At 49.3% G+C, this 20,677-nt stretch overlaps 3 protein-coding genes across 3 annotated transcripts; 2 read left to right on the top strand and 1 right to left on the bottom strand.

Moving 5' to 3' along the window:
* Positions 1-1,026: 1,026 nt before the first annotated feature.
* Positions 1,027-7,183, top strand: ETH_00018370 (Replication protein A 70kDa DNA-binding subunit, related; the record flags this gene model as incomplete). The annotated part of the gene is made up of 14 exons (XM_013378348.1): positions 1,027-1,412; positions 2,325-2,415; positions 2,783-3,332; positions 3,589-3,724; positions 4,064-4,136; positions 4,369-4,437; positions 4,630-4,766; positions 4,933-5,041; positions 5,210-5,351; positions 5,565-5,677; positions 5,903-6,026; positions 6,178-6,250; positions 6,556-6,847; positions 6,941-7,183. 14 exons carry the CDS (start codon positions 1,027-1,029, stop codon positions 7,181-7,183), a joined length of 2,538 nt encoding a protein of 845 aa, XP_013233802.1.
* Positions 7,184-10,567: 3,384 nt separating this feature from the next.
* ETH_00018365 (uncharacterized protein) lies at positions 10,568-11,753 on the bottom strand (the record flags this gene model as incomplete). The annotated part of the gene is made up of 2 exons (XM_013378347.1): positions 10,568-10,825; positions 11,406-11,753. The coding sequence occupies 2 exons, from the start codon at positions 11,751-11,753 to the stop codon at positions 10,568-10,570; spliced, it is 606 nt and encodes a 201-aa protein (XP_013233801.1).
* A 2,540-nt stretch (positions 11,754-14,293) lies between these two features.
* ETH_00018360 (uncharacterized protein) lies at positions 14,294-19,021 on the top strand (the record flags this gene model as incomplete). The annotated part of the gene is made up of 9 exons (XM_013378346.1): positions 14,294-14,531; positions 15,643-15,783; positions 16,406-16,756; positions 16,984-17,250; positions 17,560-17,688; positions 17,836-18,005; positions 18,163-18,279; positions 18,480-18,648; positions 18,918-19,021. 9 exons carry the CDS (start codon positions 14,294-14,296, stop codon positions 19,019-19,021), a joined length of 1,686 nt encoding a protein of 561 aa, XP_013233800.1.
* Between the last annotated feature and the right edge of the window lie 1,656 nt (positions 19,022-20,677).

Here is a 20,677-nt window from a genome sequence, read left to right as displayed (position 1 = left end):
GGTTCCCAACTAAGCCTCAAAGGTGACCCCTACCTCTGATAACGCAGATACCACGAATTCGCCTCTTCTGGAAGAACCGTCTTGGCCGTGTTGAATTAGTGTGTCTTGTGAACTTTTGAAGGGCCCTTTAAGGAACCGGGAGGACCATGCAGACAGCCTAATTAACAGGTAGTGACACCGGAGTTACTTGCTTTCAAAGAGTTACTAAGGAGCAGATACAGTGAAGCATCAATTAGTCGGCTCAGGTACGCCGGCAGCAAGGAATACCAGACCGAGATATATTAAGAACCCTGCAACTTGGCGTCTAGCCATTAAGACTCATCACACGGCTCATGAGCGTTACTATTGCTGCAGAAAACAAAATAAATAAACCAAAATTTTGAATTTTATGCCATAAACCCGAAGCTCTGGCGTGTAACATGTAAACCCTTAGCTGTAAACGGTGGCGCCACCCCTCATTGAACACAGCCCCATAACCCCACTGCGCTTAGTTGCCCTTTTGATTCGTATGCGGAATACTTCTCCGGCGGTTTTTATTTTCGAGTTCCAAACATATAGCGCTAAACCCTTAGCGCCAAATCTTAAACTGTAGGCACTGATCGCTTTGGTGTGTGGGGTCCCTATGCAGTCTGCAGGGAACCCCCGCCTTTGTCTTCTTCAATTCGCCCAGGCTAATTCCCTGCATTTCCTTTTCCTCTAATTTCCGTTTTTCATTGCGCATGCTTGCGCTGCCCTGCTACAATTCAGTAGCGCGTGGGCTCGCCGTTGGCTTCAAAAACACTTAGGGGGTAACAATTGCTGGTTTAGAGCAGCCGCGAAGCACAGCCCGAAGCCCCAGACCCTAGACCACAGCTTAGGCTGTAGGGTCTAGGTCTTGGGTCCAGGGTGTAGAATCTGGTTAACACGACATCCTGGCGATGCTTGTGAAGCCACTAGCCCCGCCTGGTGGCAACAGCAGCACGAGCAACAGCATCGACAGGAGAAGCAACCGCCCTTGACCTTCACAAAGCAACTTCCCCAGCTGCAATGCAGCCGCCGAACGTGCCGCCGCAGCAGCAGCTGCACCAGCAACAGCAGCCCGTGATGTGTGCGGGGGCTCCCTACGGGCAACCCTCCGCGCCTCATCAGCAACAGCTGCCACCACAGCAGTTACCCCAACAGCATCAGCAGTCAATGCCGCCCCAGCAGCAGCAGCAGCAGCAGCCTCCGGCTCCTGCTCCGAGCCCACCGCCTGGTTTTCCCGCTGCAGCGACACCTCGGTTTCTGTTTAATTTAAGTGCTGCTGCTTTCACGCTGCATACACAAACCCAGAGAGGCCCTCCCCCGACTCCGCAACAGTTGCAGCAGCTGATTTATCCGCCAGAGCCAGTTATGTTGTGTGTGTTGGGCTCGTTTACACGGAACAAAACAGTGTGAGACACGATATCTAAAGATATGACACATGGAGATAACCAATGCCAGCTGCTAGCAAGCGGTCAGCAGCAGCTGCTCAGCCATCATAAACCACAGCGGGATCACCACCAATACTGGCTCCAACAGCAACAAAAACTGCGGCAGAAGCCATCACAGGAAGCGCAGCAGCAGCAAAATCAGCAGGAGCAAATGTGTGTTTCTGCTTCTCAGGCTGCAGGTGACGGACGGCCAGCTTTTCTGTCGAATCGCTTCAGCGCAGCCGCCGCCGCTTCAGCAGGAGCAGCAGCAGCAGCAACCAGACAGCGCACAGGCAGCAGAGGCGCGAATGTCTCTAGCTGCGAATCAGCTCAGGGGCCGTTTACTGCTGTTTGAACGACTTAGCTTGGCTCTTACTCCAAAGCGAGTCTATATGCCAGTGCTTTCACTGCTGGCTGCCGCGTGGCTCACCTCTTTGCTCTCACGCCTGTTTCTTCTGTATTTACTGGCGGTTCTTCAGCTGTTCACACTTCTTTTTTTGTCATGCCATTCCCGTTTCGCATGCCTTGTCCGCTTCTTTTTGTGCATACACATATCTCCCTCTTCTTTCCTGAAGTGACGTATACTAATAGCCCGTAATCTGCTTTCATCGTATTCGTGTGCTTGCATTCCCTGTCAGTGGCCTGTTTGTCTTTAGCTGCATTTTTCCGCTTTTCTGCACATGCACTGTGTCTGCAGAAACGTTTTTCTATTTCTAATTTTTGTGGCTCATTGATTATCTGCGTGCATTTCTGCACTACATATGCACCACAAGTTTGATTGCGGCACTGGCCCCGTGCGAAAAGTGTACGTTTGTCAAGATTTTTGCACGCACAAACTTGTACTCATTTATACCTGTAGTTTTATTTACATTCATTTTATATATTTGTACTTAGGGGGAAATCTGTTATCCTGGCACGCGCCTTCCGTCCTTTAGAGGGAGACTTTTCCCACCTCGTGCCGCAGCTACTCACTTCCTGCCCTGAAGTGAGCTACTGCTGCTGCTTTTGCAGTTGTTGCTTCCACTGTTGCTGCCGATGCCGATACGCATCAAGGTCATGATGCTGGTGCTGCTGCCTAATTTGCTACTGGTGTTTCAGCCACTGTTGTTGAGGATGTAGTTGCTGCTGCTATTGCTTCTGCTTGCAGTGAAAATGGCGGTACTGTTGCAGCATGCACTGCTGATGCAACGGTGCCCTGCCTGTGTGCGAATGCCGTTGTCTATGCTTTTGCTGCTCCTGCTGTTGTTCTTGTTCCTACTCCGGCCGTTACTACTGCTCCTCTTAATGTTTTTGGCTTTCCTGGTGCTTCTGTTGCTTTCGGTTCCGGTGCTGTTGCTGGTGTCTCTTCGTAGGTTGCACTTCCTGCTTTCCCCCCGCAGTCTTACGCACAGAATCAAGGAGACCGACAGCAACAGCAGCAGCAACAGCAGCAACAGCAGCAGCAACAGCAACCGCAACAATTGCAGCATGGGCAGATGCCGCAACATTCTATGCCATATGGGGCCCCGCAGCAATCGCTGCAGCAACAACAGCAGCAGCCACCGTATCTGCAACAGCAGCAGCCACAGCCGTACGGCCAGCATATACCGTACGCTCAACAGGAGCAGCTACTGCACCCGCAGCAGCAGCAGCCGCCATATGGACAACAGCAACAGTCATACGGGCAAGCACCGCCGCCACAACAGCAGCAGCAGCAGCAGCAGCAGCCCATGAATCCCTATTTGCCGCCGCAACAACAGCAGCAGCGACAGTTGCCACCCCAGCAGCAGCCTCAACAACATCAGCAGGTGTATGGACCGCCACCTACAGCTTACCAGCAGCCCTTGCAGCAACAACAGCAGCAGGGAGAGGGAGACACGTACGGCCCGGTACGTGGAGCGACACACGGCACTGTCCAAAGGGGTGAGCTGGTACTGCTTTTGTTGCTGCTACTGGTTGCGCGCTTGTTGCTGCTGCTACTGAAGTTACTGCTGCTATTGATGCTGCTGAAGGGGCGGTCCCCGTAGTTTGTCTTTTGGAGGTTTTGCGTTTGGCGGTGTAAATTTGTTACTGCCCGTGAATGTGCTTTTGCATACTATTTGCCTGCCCGCATTTATATTTGCTCCCTTAATTTTCGTATTTTAGCTTTGCCTCTGTTTCTATGTTGTGTCTTCTGCAGCCCTGCCGTATGGCCAGCCTGCCACTGCTGCAAGTGTTGCTGCTGCGGGTCGTGCGCCTGGTGATGCATTCGTGGCTATCAAGGATCTCTCTGCGTATATCACGAGATGGACTATACGGGGGAGAGTAGATGCAAAGTAAAAGCTGTGCTTTTACCACTGCTTTGCGGCCTCCTCTCTTTCGTTTTAAATGCCGTTTGATTCTCTCCCGCGTTGCGCGTTTTCCTGCTTCCGTTATTTTTTGCAGGTTTTTTTCTCTTGCATCTGTAGTGCTGTGTCGTTCGTGTACATTTTTGCTCTTGTGTGCCGTTTTGTTTGTTTTGCTCCATTTTCATAATGCGCTCTTGACGTTACTTTTTTGCACCATCTGGAAACGCTCTTTTCTGCGTCTATCGACGGATTATTCACTTAAGTTTCATGTTCATGTTTTAAATCCTCTTTGTATTTAAATTTTACTTAATTTTGGTCTGTACACAGAGGGGAATTGCGCTCTTTTACAAACGCAAGAGGCCCGGGGCAAGTGTTCAGCCTCGAGATCAGGGACAAAGATGTAAGTACTGTTATTTCTCCCGGTGCGACAGCAGTTGTTCCTTATACAGCTGTGCCTGCGTCTGTTGCCTTTGCCATGAAGACCGGGGTGCTGCTGCTGTGGTGGCGCCAGTGCTGCCGCGTAGAGAACCATTTGCTGCAGCAAAAATAGCTTTAGCGGAGCAGCAACAAGATCAACAGCGGATGAGGACGAACCTATGCACTTTGTGGACCTGTTGCGGCTGCTGTTGCAGGGTGTAATTAGGGCATCATTTTTTGGTGCTGCAGCAGAGCGGTTCTATGCGCAGCTGGAGGAGGGCAAAGTAAACATGGCATTTATTGACACTATTGCTGCAACCATGATTATTACTGCTGTTGCTGCTCCTCTCGTGCATAATGTTGCTCTACCTCGTTTTTTGCTGTTGAGGTAACTGTCAGTGCTATTTCAGTCGCTGTCACTGCCGCTACTTCTGTTGCCGTTCTTGCTGCTTTTGTTGCTCCTATTGCTGCTGCAGGTATATTCGTTCAAGGGTGGGCACGTGAAGCCGAAGAATGAGCGATTCAACAAAACGCCCCACCCATACGAACTGACATTCGATGAGAAAGCAGTAATAACCGAGATACAAGAAACACGAGATATACCTTTTGTTGCGTATGTCACTGTTGCTGCTGATGTGCTAGCTATGTTGATATTGCTGATGGTGTAGCTGTCTGTGGCCTTTCTAGTTTTGTATTGTACCAATGACGTTTCTGCTGCTGTTCTTTGGTGCTGCTACCCTTGCAGCGTAGTTATGTGTGTTTGCATTCGCTGGTTTCAGTACTCCTCTGGTAACCATAAAGTCTCTGGAGGCCGCGGAAGTTGGGTCCGTTGTTTCTGTCATTGGGGTTGTTCATGACTTCAAGGACGTACAAACCATCACACTCAGAGTCAGTGCTTCTGCAGCCGCTGCTATAGGCGTTGCTGTTGCGTTCACCGCTGCCAGTGGCATTGCTGTGTCTGCCGCACTCGCTGATGCCGATGCCTTTGATTGTAGGGATGCCACTACTGCTGCAGCCACATCCGGTGCTTCTTCCATTGTTTGAGATATGGCTCAGGCTTCGGGGCAGCAGAAGGAAAAGAGAGACATACACCTGGTAGATGAGGACGGTGTTTCTGTCTGCCTTACGCTATGGGGGCCCCGCGTTCATTGTCTAAGCCCTGAGCAGTTCGCCAGCAAGCCCATTGTTTTAGTCAGAAGTAATCAAATCTTGCACGCTTCTTTATAAATCCCATAAAAGTGCCTGCAGATGTGGCTCTCCAGCTGGCTAGCTAGTCGCTAGGAGTCTCTAGGTAGCCAGCCAGCAAAATGACTGTGCTGCCTATTTGGATGGAGATATGGAGCAGCCACTGCATGTCTGAAGACTGGGACAGTCCATAGTGTAGGCTTCAGGGTTAGAATTTGTGTTGCAGACGCGAAGGTGGGAGAATGGGGAGGCAAGAAGCTGGAGTGGCAAAGCAGCACAAGACTTGACACTGCTGTAGATACCCCTGAGGCAAAGAGACTTGCCCAGTGGTGGGCTCAGGTAAAGCTGATGCCCTAAAGTGGCTATAGATTTTAGCGTTTGGACTTAGATGCTGTAGTTGCAGGTGCGTCCGCCAGCAACTATAGCATCGCTGGTGGGTTCACCTGCCTGTGTTTCCTTGCCTTCCGTTGCTTTTTCTTTCATCACGTTATTTTATATGGACTGTTGTTTACTGCCCATATGCGCACAGCTTATCTGCTGTTGCTGTTGCTGCTTCTGCTGCAGACAGGCAGCAGCTGCAGCAGCTTCCCTGCTCTCGCGGGCGGCCTCGGCGGCCCTGGTAGAAATGAGCCACTCAAAACTTTAGACAGAATATCTCAAGAAGCAGCACAGGCAGACCCGGCGCTTTGTAAGTTGCTGTTGCTGTTTCTGCTGCTACTGGCACAGGTGCTGCCGTTACTGTTAGTCCTTGCATGTGCTATCTTCTGCTGTTGGCGGATTTCGGGGCGTCTTTCTGCAGTCTGTTTAGCTACAGTTGCTGCTGCTGCTGCGGTTTTCAGTGTCTGAGAAGGGCCTTTTCTTTTCTACCATCGCCACCATCGAGCGAATTGCGGACGACAGGTTCTCATGGCCGTAAACCCCAAGCACTGAGCTTTGAACATTCAATCTTAAAATTTCGTTCCTCTTACAGGGACTTCAGATGATGAAACCCTTATTAACAAGGAATACCCTCGCAAGTGGACTCTTCAGCATGGATAGCAGGGATATATTTGCTTTTTCCAATGTTGCTGCTGCTACCAGTTCCCCTGCTCCTGTCGCTGCTGTTGTTCCGAATGGCGCTGATTCCACTGCTGCTTCATCAGCATTTATATCGTTTTTGACCTTGCAGCTCGCTGGTTTTGCTTCTTTCCCTTGCCTTTGCTTTACTGCTGCCGCAGGGCATGCCCAGACTGTCGGAAGAAGATGCAGCAGATGCAAGAAGGTGACCCCTCTAGCATGTGGCAGTGCAGCAGCTGCAGCAAGCAATGTAACGAGCCTGTGCAGACATATCTGCTGAATATTACATTAGCAGACTGCAGCGGGAGCATTCGGGTTTCGGTCATAGGGGAGAAAGCTGAAGTGCTTATGGGCCCCATCAAGGCAGCGCAGCTTAGGGACATGCAAATCCAGCAGAGCCTCGACAACAGGGGACGCAGCTTCAATGATGTATTCGCAGACGCGTCCCTCACCGTAAAACTTGAGCCCTAAGTCCCTGTGCAGGAGTGTCTTGTCCTAACAACGAATGCAGTGAAGGTGCAGCTTGTTTGCTTTGTGGGCTCGCAGGCTGGGGATAAGGGTTACTCGGAAAGGCATGGGGGCTTCGATTGCGGGGTTGTTGTGGGATCTGCATTTGGTGTTCAGGAGTGGCTGTTGAAGTTGCGAGCTGCATCTGAGACATATCTGGACGAAAGCAGAATTAAGTTTCGAGTCATTGCTGCAGAGCCGCTGCAGCAGAGACTGAAGGAAGCGACCAGCGAAAACATAAGCATCACAGAGCGCATACTTAACAGCAAGCTAAAGTCCTAACAGACGCTACACTATAAACCGTAGGCCATAAACGTCCAAGGATCGTTTGTGGTCAAGAGTTCAAGGTCAAGCGCAAAACAGTGTAGCTATTGCAAGCTGTAATCAACCTTGAAATGCTCATATTTTAGGTTTTAGGTCTTCGCTTCCGCTTGCCGTACCCGTGCCCAGGCAGCCTTTGGAGAAATAGCAAGCTTATTGACTTGACCGGCCAGTATTGTTTGGATATGAACTGTAAGAACTGTAATTTCTCGCATATGAGTTTCGGCTCTTCTGCATCTACTCGTTCTTCACCGTCTGTTGGTTTGGTCATATGCGCTCCTTGTAGTGCAGTTTGCTAGCTGGCGACGACTCGCCAAACACTGCTGACTGTAGTGTCCAGATTTAGACTTCGTAGGTTTTTTTCTAGCTACAGGTAACTTGCTTGGGAAGATCAAGTCCCTCAAAAGGTGACCCGGGCGCCCTGAATGCCTGTACAATTTAGATAATGAGTATTAAATGGTGACTAGTGCCATGTTCGCCGAATAATGGGTGTTCTGCAAACACAAACTTGGAGTCTGGGAGACTCAAGAACACTAGGGGATGTGGAGAAAGGAACTGCCTTTTGATCTAGCTGAAAGAAACATTCTACCTGCTAAGTGGAACGGAGCCGAGGAGATTTAGGCGCAGCGTGCTCCTCCACAGACAGCATGCAACTTATTAGGATGCTGGGAACGGCATAAGCTTTTGACGTGCATGGCAGTGGGTGTACTTGTATTGAAGCAGGAGGGGGTGATGGCTTGTCTGATGCGACTCGCCCGAAGAGCCCTGGCGTGCAGGCGCAGGACCTGGTGGGGAGGAAGGGGAACGTGGAAGTGGACTTCGCTAGGAAAGTTCCCCGTTTCTTCCTGGCTGCTTTTGTTGTTTTAAGTTGAACTTTTTCGCGTATCGCGAAGCCACTGCAGGGTCGTATCTCCCATAATACCATTTTGTTCGCGGTCGCTCCTATACAGAAAGCTTTGCTCGACACTGCGGGAATAGCCGATCCGTGGCCAAGGCACCTTTTCTTCGTCGACTATCACACTTTCCTGATCCATCCAGGTAACGGTCACTTGCAAAGACGATGAGGTCGCTGAACGCAAATATGTTTCTACTTAGCTGCAAGGACAACTATCGTAATGTGTTTGGATGACAAAAGCAGGACTCTTCTTCGACCGGCAGCGCCACACCCGCACCCTTCGCTTTTCATTTAAGCTAGGCTTCATATCCTTAAGAGGGCGACTGCCCTTAGGCCAATATGTGTAGTGCGCGACCTGTTTGTTTTTTATGCTTGTGTGCCTTCCCCGCACTACGCCTAGCTGCCTCACTCTCACTTTGGAAAGTGGCGTTGGGTCCCGTAGACTGACGAGGAGGAAAGCGCCCGCCAGGTCACTGCACAATGTCTCCCGCAGGGTCATTCTACTGATTTTTAACAATATCACTCTAGCCACCATACGTTTCTCACAAAGCCAACTTACCTTCAAAAACACTAAGGACCCGTGGGCTTTCTGCAATCCATACGAAACGCTTCTACGCCACCTGGCGTCAGCGCAATCGAGTGCAGATGTGGCTATTGACAGTCAAGCTGCTCACTATCCTTTTCTCAACTGCTCCGATTCCTGGTGGTTTGCATGTGCTGGGTAGCTGCCTGTTAACTAGCCTTCACAAGGCCACAAACAATAAGGGCTGTGATGTCAGCAGGCTTTCTCACTACGAAGATTGCTTACCCAGCCAGAGAACACTCAAAACTTCTGATTAGCCATTGAGGCACCACACTACACAAGTAGGCCACCGCAACACCGCCCGCGTCATGGTTGGCCATCAAGAAATGCGTGGAAATGTCACTCAAAACACTTAGAAGAGTGACGCTCATGCAGAGTTGATATACTGAAATTATGTCCATTAAAATTGTATCTTGCTGCTGGGCGCGTTCTTAGGCGTTTCACGAGTATGTAGCACTACTCAGAAGGTCGCCTACCACATTCGAGGCAAACAAACTGTACTTGAGTCTGACTTTCCATCCTTATGTACTTTTTGTGTCTTTCTTCTTATCACCTTGTTCATCTTATGTGGCTGTGGTCTCGAGGCTTTTTTCCTTGTCCACCTTATTCTGACTGTCGGCTTGCCTGCCTCAGCGTCTCGATTTTATTTCTGTCCTATTAACCGGAAGAACAGAACCAAAAAAAGTTGAAGGAACTAGAGCCAGGCAAAACTGAAATCACACGCCGAAAGATGGATTGCAAATAGAAGAGGCCATCGACATGAAAAGCGGCGGCATTTTTCCGTAACCTTCGCTGTGCCACATTTTTGTTAATCCTCTTTTGTGGCACTACTTTGGCTTTGTTTTCTGTCCAGCCAGGCCAAAGCTTCACGCTTTTGTGCCTTGTCCTCCTGTTTCGTGGTACCGCAATTTCGGCATCGTCTCATTTTTGGCGCTGCCCTGTATTTTGTCTCCTATTTGAACCGAAGTACTACACGAGGAACAAAGGAAGAATCTTCTGTACCTGCGTTTTCGTTTCTGTTCTTGTTTGTTCCCTTCTAGATCTGTATTTATGCAGTTGCTATTTCCCGTTATTGCTTCTCACCAACACCTTGCTTCAGCTATTTCTGTATCTTTAATGTTGTGCCTTTTTTGGCTTTATAATTGCTCCTGCCCCCACACTTTCCAAGATTGTTGCTTTTGCCTTCACCTTACTGTTTCCCTCATCTTCGTCCTTGTTCCAGTGTGCACTTTTGGCTTTGCTTTCTCTGCATATTTTTTTGCGACTTGGGGCCCTTTAATACGTCCCTCTACTGTAATGTCTGTTCATTTATGTGTACACTTACGTGCAGTGATAGAGACGTATGCATGATTCACAACAGGCTGAACAAACGAGAAATTAATGTACGTGGATACAAAAGAGCGAGAATATAGTTGTAGGAGCACTTGCATATAATGCATGCAACATATGAACTTGCAAATACTTCAAGGCATACATGCATGTCTACACTAGCATGCACGCATGGACAAGTGCAAAAAAGGGTTGGGTTGCGTTTTGCTACAAACAAATATATTTGCACACACTCCAGACAAGCAATTGCATGCCTATATATATATATATATCCATTACGCCATCATACATGATTATGTCTTACACGTATCATACACATACGCTTGAGTGAGTCTACATATCTGCTTTCACATTTGTACATAAATTCGTATTTGCGTGGGAACTGTTCGGCAATGAGGACAGAACCAGCAAACCTAGCCTAGTGTGATTTGCTCGAACTGCATATGGTCACAGCCATAGTCCAGACCCACCTCCCTTGTAAATTGCATGCAAGACGTTTTGGTCTTACGCTATTCACAAAATGATATTGTCTTCTGCATCAGCCGGCCAGCAACGCATCGACAGCCTCAGCGCCAATGCCCACTTCCCCAATGGGGTTGCAGGCGCTGCTAGTGCACCTTTCTCTGGCCTCTGCTGCCATGCGAGCAGCGAGTGATGCAACTGGTGGCAGCAGCAAACGAAATACAGGCGACTCCAAAGCAGCAGCAGCAGCAGCAGCATCACCGTGCTTGAAAGCATCTACTGCGGCAGCACCGGCAGCAAACTCGGGGCTCCCTAGAAAGCTGCTACGCAGCGCCTGAATCAGCACAAACAGTCACTCTGAAGCATGACAAGTAAATCCTTCGACCAAAACAAACGCGGAGCCGTGTATTATGAACCAAGAATCAGCCGAAGCGCTTGCACCCTAAGACCAAAGTGAGACGGGCTAGAGCTCCACACAAGGATGCCTTCCCCGCAGTGCACTGCATGCTACTTCCCCCTTTCTCCGACGGCTTAGAACTCAGAGCTTGTGCATCTAAGTGTCTCCAGGCACTTCTAAGAGTGTAAGCACCTATTCAGGGCTGCTCATTGCGTTCAAGAGTTTTGAAAGGCTTCGCAGCAAGTGTCTAGCTTAAAATTTAGTATTCGGGCTCAGGGTCAAGATTTGAAGCTTGGACCTTCGAAGTTAGGGCTTAGCGCTTAGGTTTTGTTTCTGTGTTGTTTACTTCTTGTCCTGAGAGTGTTCTGTCTGCCATTGTGTACTGTTCGAGCGATAAAAAGAGAAGCACAGCAGAAAGAATTGACTTGTGTACCCCATTTAATTTATTCAATTCAAAAAGGCAATTGGCCCGCCTAAGAGAGACAGAAATGGCCTGTCGTATTTGTCCCATTCGGACGAGCATGCAAATGTAGTGTTTGTACACCTCAGCAGTTTCCTGCTGCTTTCCGCTGGCTGAACGTAAGTGCAGAGCATCCTCGTAAGCTGCTGCCGCTGCTTCTGCTGATTCTGGAGTTTTTTCCTTCTCTCGTGCAGCTGCTATGCGCAGCAGTAAACATACAGCAGCATCAGTTGATGCGGCTGATTTATAGTGTTTCACTGCCTCGCTGTAGCACTGAAGCCCCTCCTCGTATGCTGCTGCAGCGGACGCCGGGATTCCCCTTATGCTACTGCTCTTGCTGTTGCCGCTATCGCTGCTGGTGATGTTGGCGTTGCTGTTGATGCTGTTGTTGATATTGTTGTTCATGCTGTTGCTGGCGTTCCTGCTGTTACGTCGTGTTGCCTTTTTGTGCAAGACCAACAGGTCCCCCAGCTACAGCACACACGCCCGCAAACAAGGGCACAACGATATGAATGGAAAAAAGGCGAGAAATGGGCATAAAAAAAGGATAAGAGCCAAGGAGGCAAAAAACGGAGGGGCATGAAGATGTTCGTGAATTTATGTGCAAAAGTTGATCAGTCCATGCGACTAGACATTACTGAAAGAGCATACGCACATGCTTATGTTGGCGTGAGCGTGGAAATAGTCGGAACAACCTTAATAAGCATAGCCCACAGTACACCACCTTAAAACAATAAGCATACAAATGGCAACAATGGACAACAACAGTGGTGCTAATATTGATGTAACACAGATATTTGCTTGTCGTTTCACTCAGGTATGCAGCGGCAAAGACAGTACTGACAGCTTACTGCGTGCATAAAGGGAGAAAGATGGGAACGGTTTTATTTAGAGAAGCAACGGGCTCGTTTTAACATAAACGAGAACACAAACAAAACAACAATAACACTAACGGCGGGTATTCAGGCCCGCCTTCTAGCATTCTTTGGGCCGCTTTGTGACCACGTAATTGCGCTTCTACTTGTATCGCTGGAACAGACAAACTACAGAGACAAAATGGAAATATAATTAGGATTGAAGTAACGCATGCAAGGGTAAAGAAATAGTACTAAGAGCGATAAGCGTGAATGAACCCAGATATATTTATTAACTCACTCTTTCGAGTATTTCCCCCGCTTGCTTGTGTCTGCCTAAGTGTATTTCTGCTTGCGCCCATAGCCTGAGGGCTTTAGCCTCGTTTGTTGGTACTGTGGCCGCCTTGAATGCATCAGCAGCAAGAGATGATTCGAAGGAGACAGACGACCAATCAGGGGATAGGCTAAAAAATAAAAAATAACGATTTAAGGAGGCTAAGGCCCTTTGAAAATGATACTCCCCTACTTCCATCCCTAGGGCAGGCGATGCTGCTGCTACTTTTGGTGATGTGGGAAATCTCGTTGGAGACCGATTAACATGCTGGTGCTATGGGTGGTGCTGCAAGTGTAGCCGATACTTCTCCAGAAATTACTGCTCTTCTTGCCGCTGCTGCATGACCCCTCTTATTCCTGTTGTTGATACCTCAACAAGAAGGGTCTAATAAATTAAACACGAGCTCTGCTGCCGTAAAATTATGGAGTTGAGGGACAACAGGTTATTTGCTTCACCGACGCTGTCACAGCGTGCGGCTGATACACTTCAGCAATCGCCAGCAGGTGCTGCTGATGCCAAGTCCTGGAGCTGCTATTCTTTCTGGAGCTCGCCACCTCGTGGCCACATCTGCGGAACAACGGTCCATCCACTGGCGCTACAGCAGTAACCACAGCGCGCAAGGGAGGTTCTGCAACCGCTGAGGAGGCTGCACGAAGTGTATCTGCATCATATGTTGCAGCCGCTGCTTCTGGCAGTAGCTGTGTTTGCTCCTGCGATACAGCAATAAACTGTTGGCATTGGGGACCTTCGGGCCCCCGAGAGCTCCTCCTGGGTTGGCTTGGGGGTTACCTCACTGAAACTGCACACAAGCTGCTGGCTTGATTCATTAATTAGTGAAATGCATTATACTAAATGCATTATATGTGATTTGTAGACTAAATCTACATGAAGTGACCTTCAGGGTAGCAGGGGGTGGTCAATTCAGGGGCCGATCTGTCCCCAGATCACAGGCCCGCCCTCATCCGTGCTGCTGCTGCTGCTGTTGCTGCTGCTGCTGATGCTGCTGGGGTTTCAGCTCTACGGTACACAACTCTGCTGTTACACTGAATAAATATAGGAAGTCCGGCTGCTTTTATGGGCAAGTTTTATTCCTTCTTTCTTCTACTTCAAGCATCAAGTAAGCTAACACCGCCTCGAAACCCCTTCGATGCTCCGCTAGCTGCAGCAGCGGCAGGAGTACCATTTGCCACTGCACTTTCTGCTGCTGTGGAGCAGTGTTATCCTTTTTTCCGTAGCAATCAGCACAATTAAAGATTAGTAGCTTACCAGGAGACTGCAAAGGCGGCTGTGTGTGCACAACTCAAAGCCCCAGCCAACCCTCCCACAGTGGTGTACCTACACCTTCATGCTGCACGAGCAGCAACACAGGCCTAGTGAAGCCATTCACACGGACTTACTCACTCGGCCTCTGAACACCAAATTACTCGCAAAGTAACAATAGCAACAAGGTGCCGTTTACTGTCCCCTCCACCACTGGACAGCCAGAGGCCGCAAGGGCCCTTCATAGGGCACTGCGACGTTTTTCTATTCCCTACGCGTTCATCAAGTCCGTACTAGGCCTCTTATGGTGCCCAGAGGCGTTTTGAGGGCTCTTCAGGGGATCCCTGAGGGGTCCAAAGGGGTTCGAAGGAGTCCAAGAGCGTCCAAAGCTGTTGGTCTTGCTCAATTAATTCGGGGACCCTGCAAAGTTCTCGTAATGATTTAGGGTCTTTGGTCTCGTGCTGTCTGTGACGTCTGGCTCTTATGTTGTTTTTAGGATGGACTTTTTCACGAGCAGCCCTGCAAAGGGCATGGTGTTTTCAGTGGGAACCGCCCGCTACACTTTGCCAGGCGACGTGATGAGTAGGTCGGAAGTGCAAAGTAGTGGTTTGGGAAGCCTCATGAGAAAAGAAGGCTTCAAAAACATACCCCCAAAGCTTAACAAAACGGAGGATGGGGCTATTATACTCGAGAGACCACAACAGTCTTTCGAGCTTCTCGTGGAGCACTTGCTCGGTAAGTCACAAACGCTGACCCTCGAGCATCAATAATGGAACCTGTAGCCATAGCGGAAAGTTTTCAGAGTGGTCAGTCGTTTGGCTTGCACAGTGGAAACCCCAAACGTTAAACTCTAAATTCTAAACCCTGAACCCTATGCTCTCAACCGTAGGATCTAAACGCTCGTAGCCAAAAGTGGCAGCTGGTTAGAGCCTTAAAGTCTTAAGTTCTTCGCCCTGGCACAAACCAATAAAAACAAAGCGCGTAATCCTAAAAACGTGTGTAGCATCTGCTCTATCGAACCGTAAATCCTAAATCCTAAACCGTAAACCCTGCGACCTCAACCCAAAGTGCTAAACCTTAGAGCGAGCCTGTAGCATCCTCTGGTGTTCAGTGCTCTTGGCAGCTGCGTCTACTTCTTCTCTGTCTGAGTGGAGACATGACCGTACACGCTGAAACCCTAAAACCCAAACCATAAACCCTAAGCCTGGGACCCTTAACTCTTAAGCCTAGAATCTAGAGGAGAACCACAGGAGTGGTTTAGGATCTAGGACCTAGGCTCGACTTACAGTTCAGAGCTCAGGGTTTAGGACATAGGGTCTAGGCAGTAGGGTTTAGCGTTAGTCTCCTGTGGCTTTCGACTCACCTTCCTGCTGCTGCTCACAGTTCTCACAAATAGCTTTTCAAAGCATCTATTCATCGTGGAATTCGGTTTTCACTCCATTTGGTTTTTCCGAACTGCTGTTTGCTACTGCTTTTATTGCTGCTGCTGCTGGTGCTTCCGCTTCGGCCTCTGCTTCTGCGGCTGCTGCTGCCGCTGCTGTTGTCGTTGTCGTTTTTGTGCTGTTGCTGCTGATACTACGACTGTTGCTGCTACTGTTACTTCAATATTTCAAAGCCATAAGGCGTTTCCGCACTTCTTAATGTAACAGCTGGCCCCGAAGTGCCAATTCTGAAACTTAAATCCTGAACCTTTAACTCTCAAGCGTCCGTGCTGCCGCATTTTTGGTCAGGAAAAGGACCCCTTGGCTGCTCTGCTAGTGTGTACGTTAGCTCTTTAGCTTCAAAGGATTTAACGATTTCGAACCTCGTGAACAGGCCATGAATTTCGCGATTTATTTGCATGCAGGCATGGAGCCTCTGCGGGGATGCCCCATGGCTGAATTCGCAGACAAGTATATCGCGCTGAAGTCCGAACTCCTTTATTGGCAATTGCCAACTCTTGATGTTGCCTTTGATGATTACCTCTTTTACCAATCCGCCTGGACAGGTGCACCTTACAATATGCCGTATAGAGCGTGGGTTTAGGGATACACAGCATAGAGGTGTCAAAGCTTCGCGAATCGAGATCCTGAACCCTCCAGTTTTTGTTTCTGTCATCACATTTCAGATTAGAATGCGTGCCCTTTATCGTTATTGTCTGAATTTTCCGTTGCCTTCCCTTGTCTTCGTATTTCACACACTGTTCGTCTTTCAGCTGTACTTCTGTACTTGTGCGTGTTCATGGTTCTACTCTTTTTTTGCCAGATTTCTTGTGATTCTGCTTGCCTCAATACTTCGCAGTTTATCCGTTTGTTTCTGTCCTTTTGCTTCGCTTCTTTTTCGCAATTACAAGGCTTCCGTGTCGTTATGTGCGTAGACCCGACTTGCCCGCTCGTTTTCGGTCTACCAGTGTAGATTTGTGCCACTTGCTAGATATTTGTGTGCATCCTGCAGCTCTTTCTGCTTGCCCAGCCTCCCCGTATTCTTCGCTTTATTTTCGCCCACCTAATTCTAGTCGTCATTATCATATAATGTAATTACTACACGCGGGCGTCTGCGTCTGTGGAAGGTCTTTTCTTGTTGATTAGTCTGAACATACTTCTGTGAATTTCTTTGTCCTATCGTTTCAGATGGTGATTGCTTTTTCCCTTTGCGGAAGGAAGATTCAAAAGCATTCGCTCGAACAGATTTTGACGAACAGAAGCCACCGAACTTGCTGCAATTGTCAGCAGCAGCAACGCCGCCCGAAATCGAGGGCCTTCTTGATGGACCTTCGGAGAATTGGCAGTGCTGGGCAACCCCTAAGCCTCAAGGACAGCATCAACAGCTGCAACAGCAACAACAGCAGCGGCAGCAGAAAGACCAGCAGCAGGAAGAGCAAGACTCATCGCAGCAGCAGCAACAACAGCAGCAGCAGCAACAGCAGATAGTACAAAGTAGCGCACAAGCCGACGGGCAGAACAGGCTTTACATTGTAGCAGGTCAGGGTCCACGTCATTCTAGACTGGGGAAACTGCTGTCTGCCGCTGGGACTATTTCACGTTGGCGTTGCTGCTGTGTTGTTGCTATCTGTTTCTGTCCCTTTCCGTTTGTTAGCTCGCTTTGTATATTACTGACCCACACGCTGTGTTTGCCTCATCCTGTTGTTGTCCACTCGTATCGGTCGCTACATGCTCATGGCCATATCTCTGCCTCTGTTGCGCATCAGGCAAGGACCGCTTCCTTTGCTTGTGCTTTGGTTTATCTCGTCCTTGTGTTCACTTCAGTCAACTGCCAGACCGAGAAGACTTTACGCCCTTATTGTTGGTGGCGGCTCCAACAGATATGACACTCATTTGGTCCCGTGGCGCCTTTATTCACTTGAAATGCATTCAAAACAAGCAAAAGGAAAACAAATTATCCTGTCAAATTCAACTTATCAACAAATCTCCGTCATGGCTCTGCGTACACCCAACACTAGGATCGGTCCTCTCAGGTTAGAACATTTTGCTGCTGTCATTTCAACTCTTCCTTTACTTTTGCTGCAGTTGCTTCAGGAATCGCTCCTGGCGGAGGTGCTGCTACTGATAATGTTGTTGGTGGCTCTGCTAATGGGGAAGCGCGTCTGCCAAGTTTCTTTCTACTCCTGCTGCTTACAGTGCAGTTTCTATTATTGCTTTTTCTTTTGCCGTCACTGTTGCTAAAGCTTTCTCATTGATGGAGCAGCGGGCGGCTACAGGGGTGGTTTTTCACTTGCTGCTGCTGCCAACTCAGCTTTTTCGGTGCTGCTGATGCGTATGCTTAGGCGTGGAAGGACCTGTCCCCAACATATTTTGCTTCGGAATGCCTCAAGGTAAAGTTGTCCGATTCTTTCCGTGGGGCGCTATCGCAATTAACGGCGAAGTCTTCTGCGAGCCACCAGCCAAGGCAGAAGGTCAGGAGCAGCAATTACAGTAACAGTGACATATACACCATTAGCGCTAGTAGCACTACTAGTAGCACAAACCAAGACAACGTTAGTTCTTCTACGTAGGGAGAACTTTTCCGTCTTGCATCGCCTATTTCCCTTACTGTAATTCAGAGGGAAACGGCGACTCGCAGTCTCGTGGCATTTTGGAAGCCCTTGGGGTGTCTGCGCACCTCCCCGTGCAATCGCAGCCCCGTGCTGCTTTGGCGGCGACACTTCTGCGTCTCTTCAACAAAGCATTCCAACCTCCTCTCCGCATTTTCTTCCTTAACGTCGACAAAGAGGTGAGGAAGAGGTCTTGGGCTTTGGGGCTCATATTTTGAGGAATCGCGGAAGGAGTACAGAAGTAATTTTAGAGTTTAGCGTTGTTGCGGTTCAGACAGTAGTACTCAGGATTGAGGGCTTAGGGTTATGAACTCACAGGGCAGTTTCTTCCTTCAGGCGAAGCCTGTGACATTGAAGCGCCTGGAGGATTTTGACATCCACGATCTGCGTAATGAAGACGCTAGCGGTTACAACATCATGCTGGCTCTGAAGGGAGCCCTAGCTGAAACACGGGTGCTTCAATGCGAAAGCCTAAGCCCTAAACCCTAAACACCACGCCCTGAGAAAACTGGCCTCAGTTTCTCTGCTGTTGCGGCTGCAACGCCTGGGCTGCTGCTGCAGCAAAATTCGGTCACTCTGGCGGCTATGCATGGGGGGTTCCGGTGGCTTTAGCGCCTAGAGTTTTGAGCCTGATATTTAGGTGTTCTTTGCAGGCTGATTTAGCATTTCCGGACAAGGTGAAGGGAGGAAAGAGCATATTCTTCCCCATTGACGCGGAAGGCAGATTAATGAACCAAAATCAAGTGCTGATAGACAGTGGGGGTCCACAAGGTGAAGAGCTTCTCTCCATAGCCCTCTACGCAGAATACGACTGCTCAACAAGTGAGAAAGCTTGTTCTGGAGTTATATGATAAACTTCTACTGCGTAGAACTAGCTTGAGCTTGGAGTTTGGGGTTTGTCTTAGGGGCGTGGGCACTGCTGTCTGCTGGTCAGCATTCATACTTTGGAACTAGCATTTCGTGCATTTGGGCTTACACGTGGGTTTGTTTAGGGTTCGAGACCATAAGCTATTGATGGTATAAGTTTTTCGGCAGCTCACACGCACAGAAGTGCTAGGTTTGGGATGCAAGCTCTTCGTTGCATTTTTCAGGGAAATACTCTGCTTTTGAAACGGGAAAGAAGCTCTTCGATTTCCACAGGCAAATGTTCATGTCTCGGGCGTTAGGGCATTCAGGCAGTTGCCAAATAATGTAAATACAGCGATCAAGGTTACTTATTTGTGCACACACCGACAGGGGGCCATCACCGTGATATTCAAAGATGCGGCAAGACTGGCAGGTCGCATCCACACCGAAAAGGGCTTATGGATAGTTAACAGACCCTCGAGAAGCCACATAGTGACGCGGCTCTCTACATGCTGGCTTGAGGCCCACAGTTCTGATGGGAGGGCTCCAGATGGCTTACATGGGGTCCTGCGTGCATAGGTATGCTGCGTGCATAGATATGCATGCATACAGGATTACAGTAGTACAGAATCTCTCAGCTGCGGAAAATTGGTTGCGTGTTCGGCCCCCGCCACGACCAGGGCATTAGCAAGAGCAATAGCAACAGGAGTTGAAGCAGTGGCGCAGGAGCAACATCAGTAGTTCCACCGGCGGCTCCAACACCGGCAGCCGTAGCCGCAGGAGCGCAGACCTAGTGCTTGTGTGGCCAGATCTCCAAATGGGTTGCCTAATGCTGAAGTTTGTGCTCCCAAAGAGCAGCAAGGACTAAACCGCTGGGCCAACGGGACTTGAGGGCTCCGCTCATTCTAAAAGATCGCGAAGTATTAGTGCTCTCTGTCAGCCAAATGGGCCCCCAGTGAATTCTTTTGGAATCCTTCTATTATCGCCTCAGGCCTCTAGGTGACGGACCTGACGGGGTTGTCCGGGACTTCTCAGGGCACCAGCGAAGAAACGGGGCCTGAATGTGTGCAATGTGCCGCCTGTAAGAAGGCTGCAGCAGCCTGGGAGCTGATTACTTCCGTATTTTGTTTGCCTTCAGCTCCGGATTATAATTACGATTTTCCACCTGGTGCTGTATGTCTACATGCATATCGCTCCACAATGCAGGGCTCTGCTGCTAGTTTGTGTTTGTCTCCATAAGAAGATTCACGAGCAGTAGCATACGCACAATAACAGCAGCAGCTGCAGCAGGAATAGCAGAAGGTTCTGGAGGAGCAACACACGAGTGGTTACACGAGCTGACCCACTGACGCTTTAGCACTGACGCTTTAGCATGCCGACGAAAAGAAAGCGGAATGTGGGGGAGAAGGCCTGGAGCCAGAGCAGCTAGAAAATTCTAACCACGTTGGCGCACAGCTAAAAGTAACTGGCTGCTAGCAAGAACTAACTAGCTAACGGCGGGCGCCGGCGCATCGCACAGTACTCTAGCTCTGGGGCCAGCCATAATTACCAGCACTGCCTGGCGTAGTGAGTGGTAGCCAGTTACATCCTCATGTTTGCTGTCCTCCTTTGTTGGCTGTATCACCATTCCTTCCACTTTGCCGTAGAGCAGATGACGCTTCGTAGTCAAGCGCCGTATTTTCTAAAGTGCGGAATCTTCCTGAGGAGCAGTAACAATGACTAGTGACTGATAGTGGTAGGAGGCAGCATCGCAGGGCAGGCTCTTATAATGTGTTTACAGTTAAAATCACAGTATCCTGAAAATAGATGACCCCAAATTTCACACTCGACGCACTCAGTTACCCACTAGCATTATGGTTTCGGCATTTGGTCCTGTCTTTTATTTTTCAATTCAACTCTTGTTATCAGTGACAGAATCCTGAAACAAGTACTTAGGATCTGGTATGCCCGAATGGGTTTTCTAGTTGGTGACGCAGCACCAACGTCAGGGCCCTCGCGGCGCTCG

The sequence above is a fragment of the Eimeria tenella genome, genomic scaffold (assembly GCF_000499545.2).
Source record: "Eimeria tenella Houghton genomic scaffold, Eth_scaff80, whole genome shotgun sequence".
NCBI classification, from domain to species: domain Eukaryota; phylum Apicomplexa; class Conoidasida; order Eucoccidiorida; family Eimeriidae; genus Eimeria; species Eimeria tenella.
Note: the sequence above shows the minus strand (reverse complement) of the source record. Positions and strands in the feature narration are given on the sequence as shown.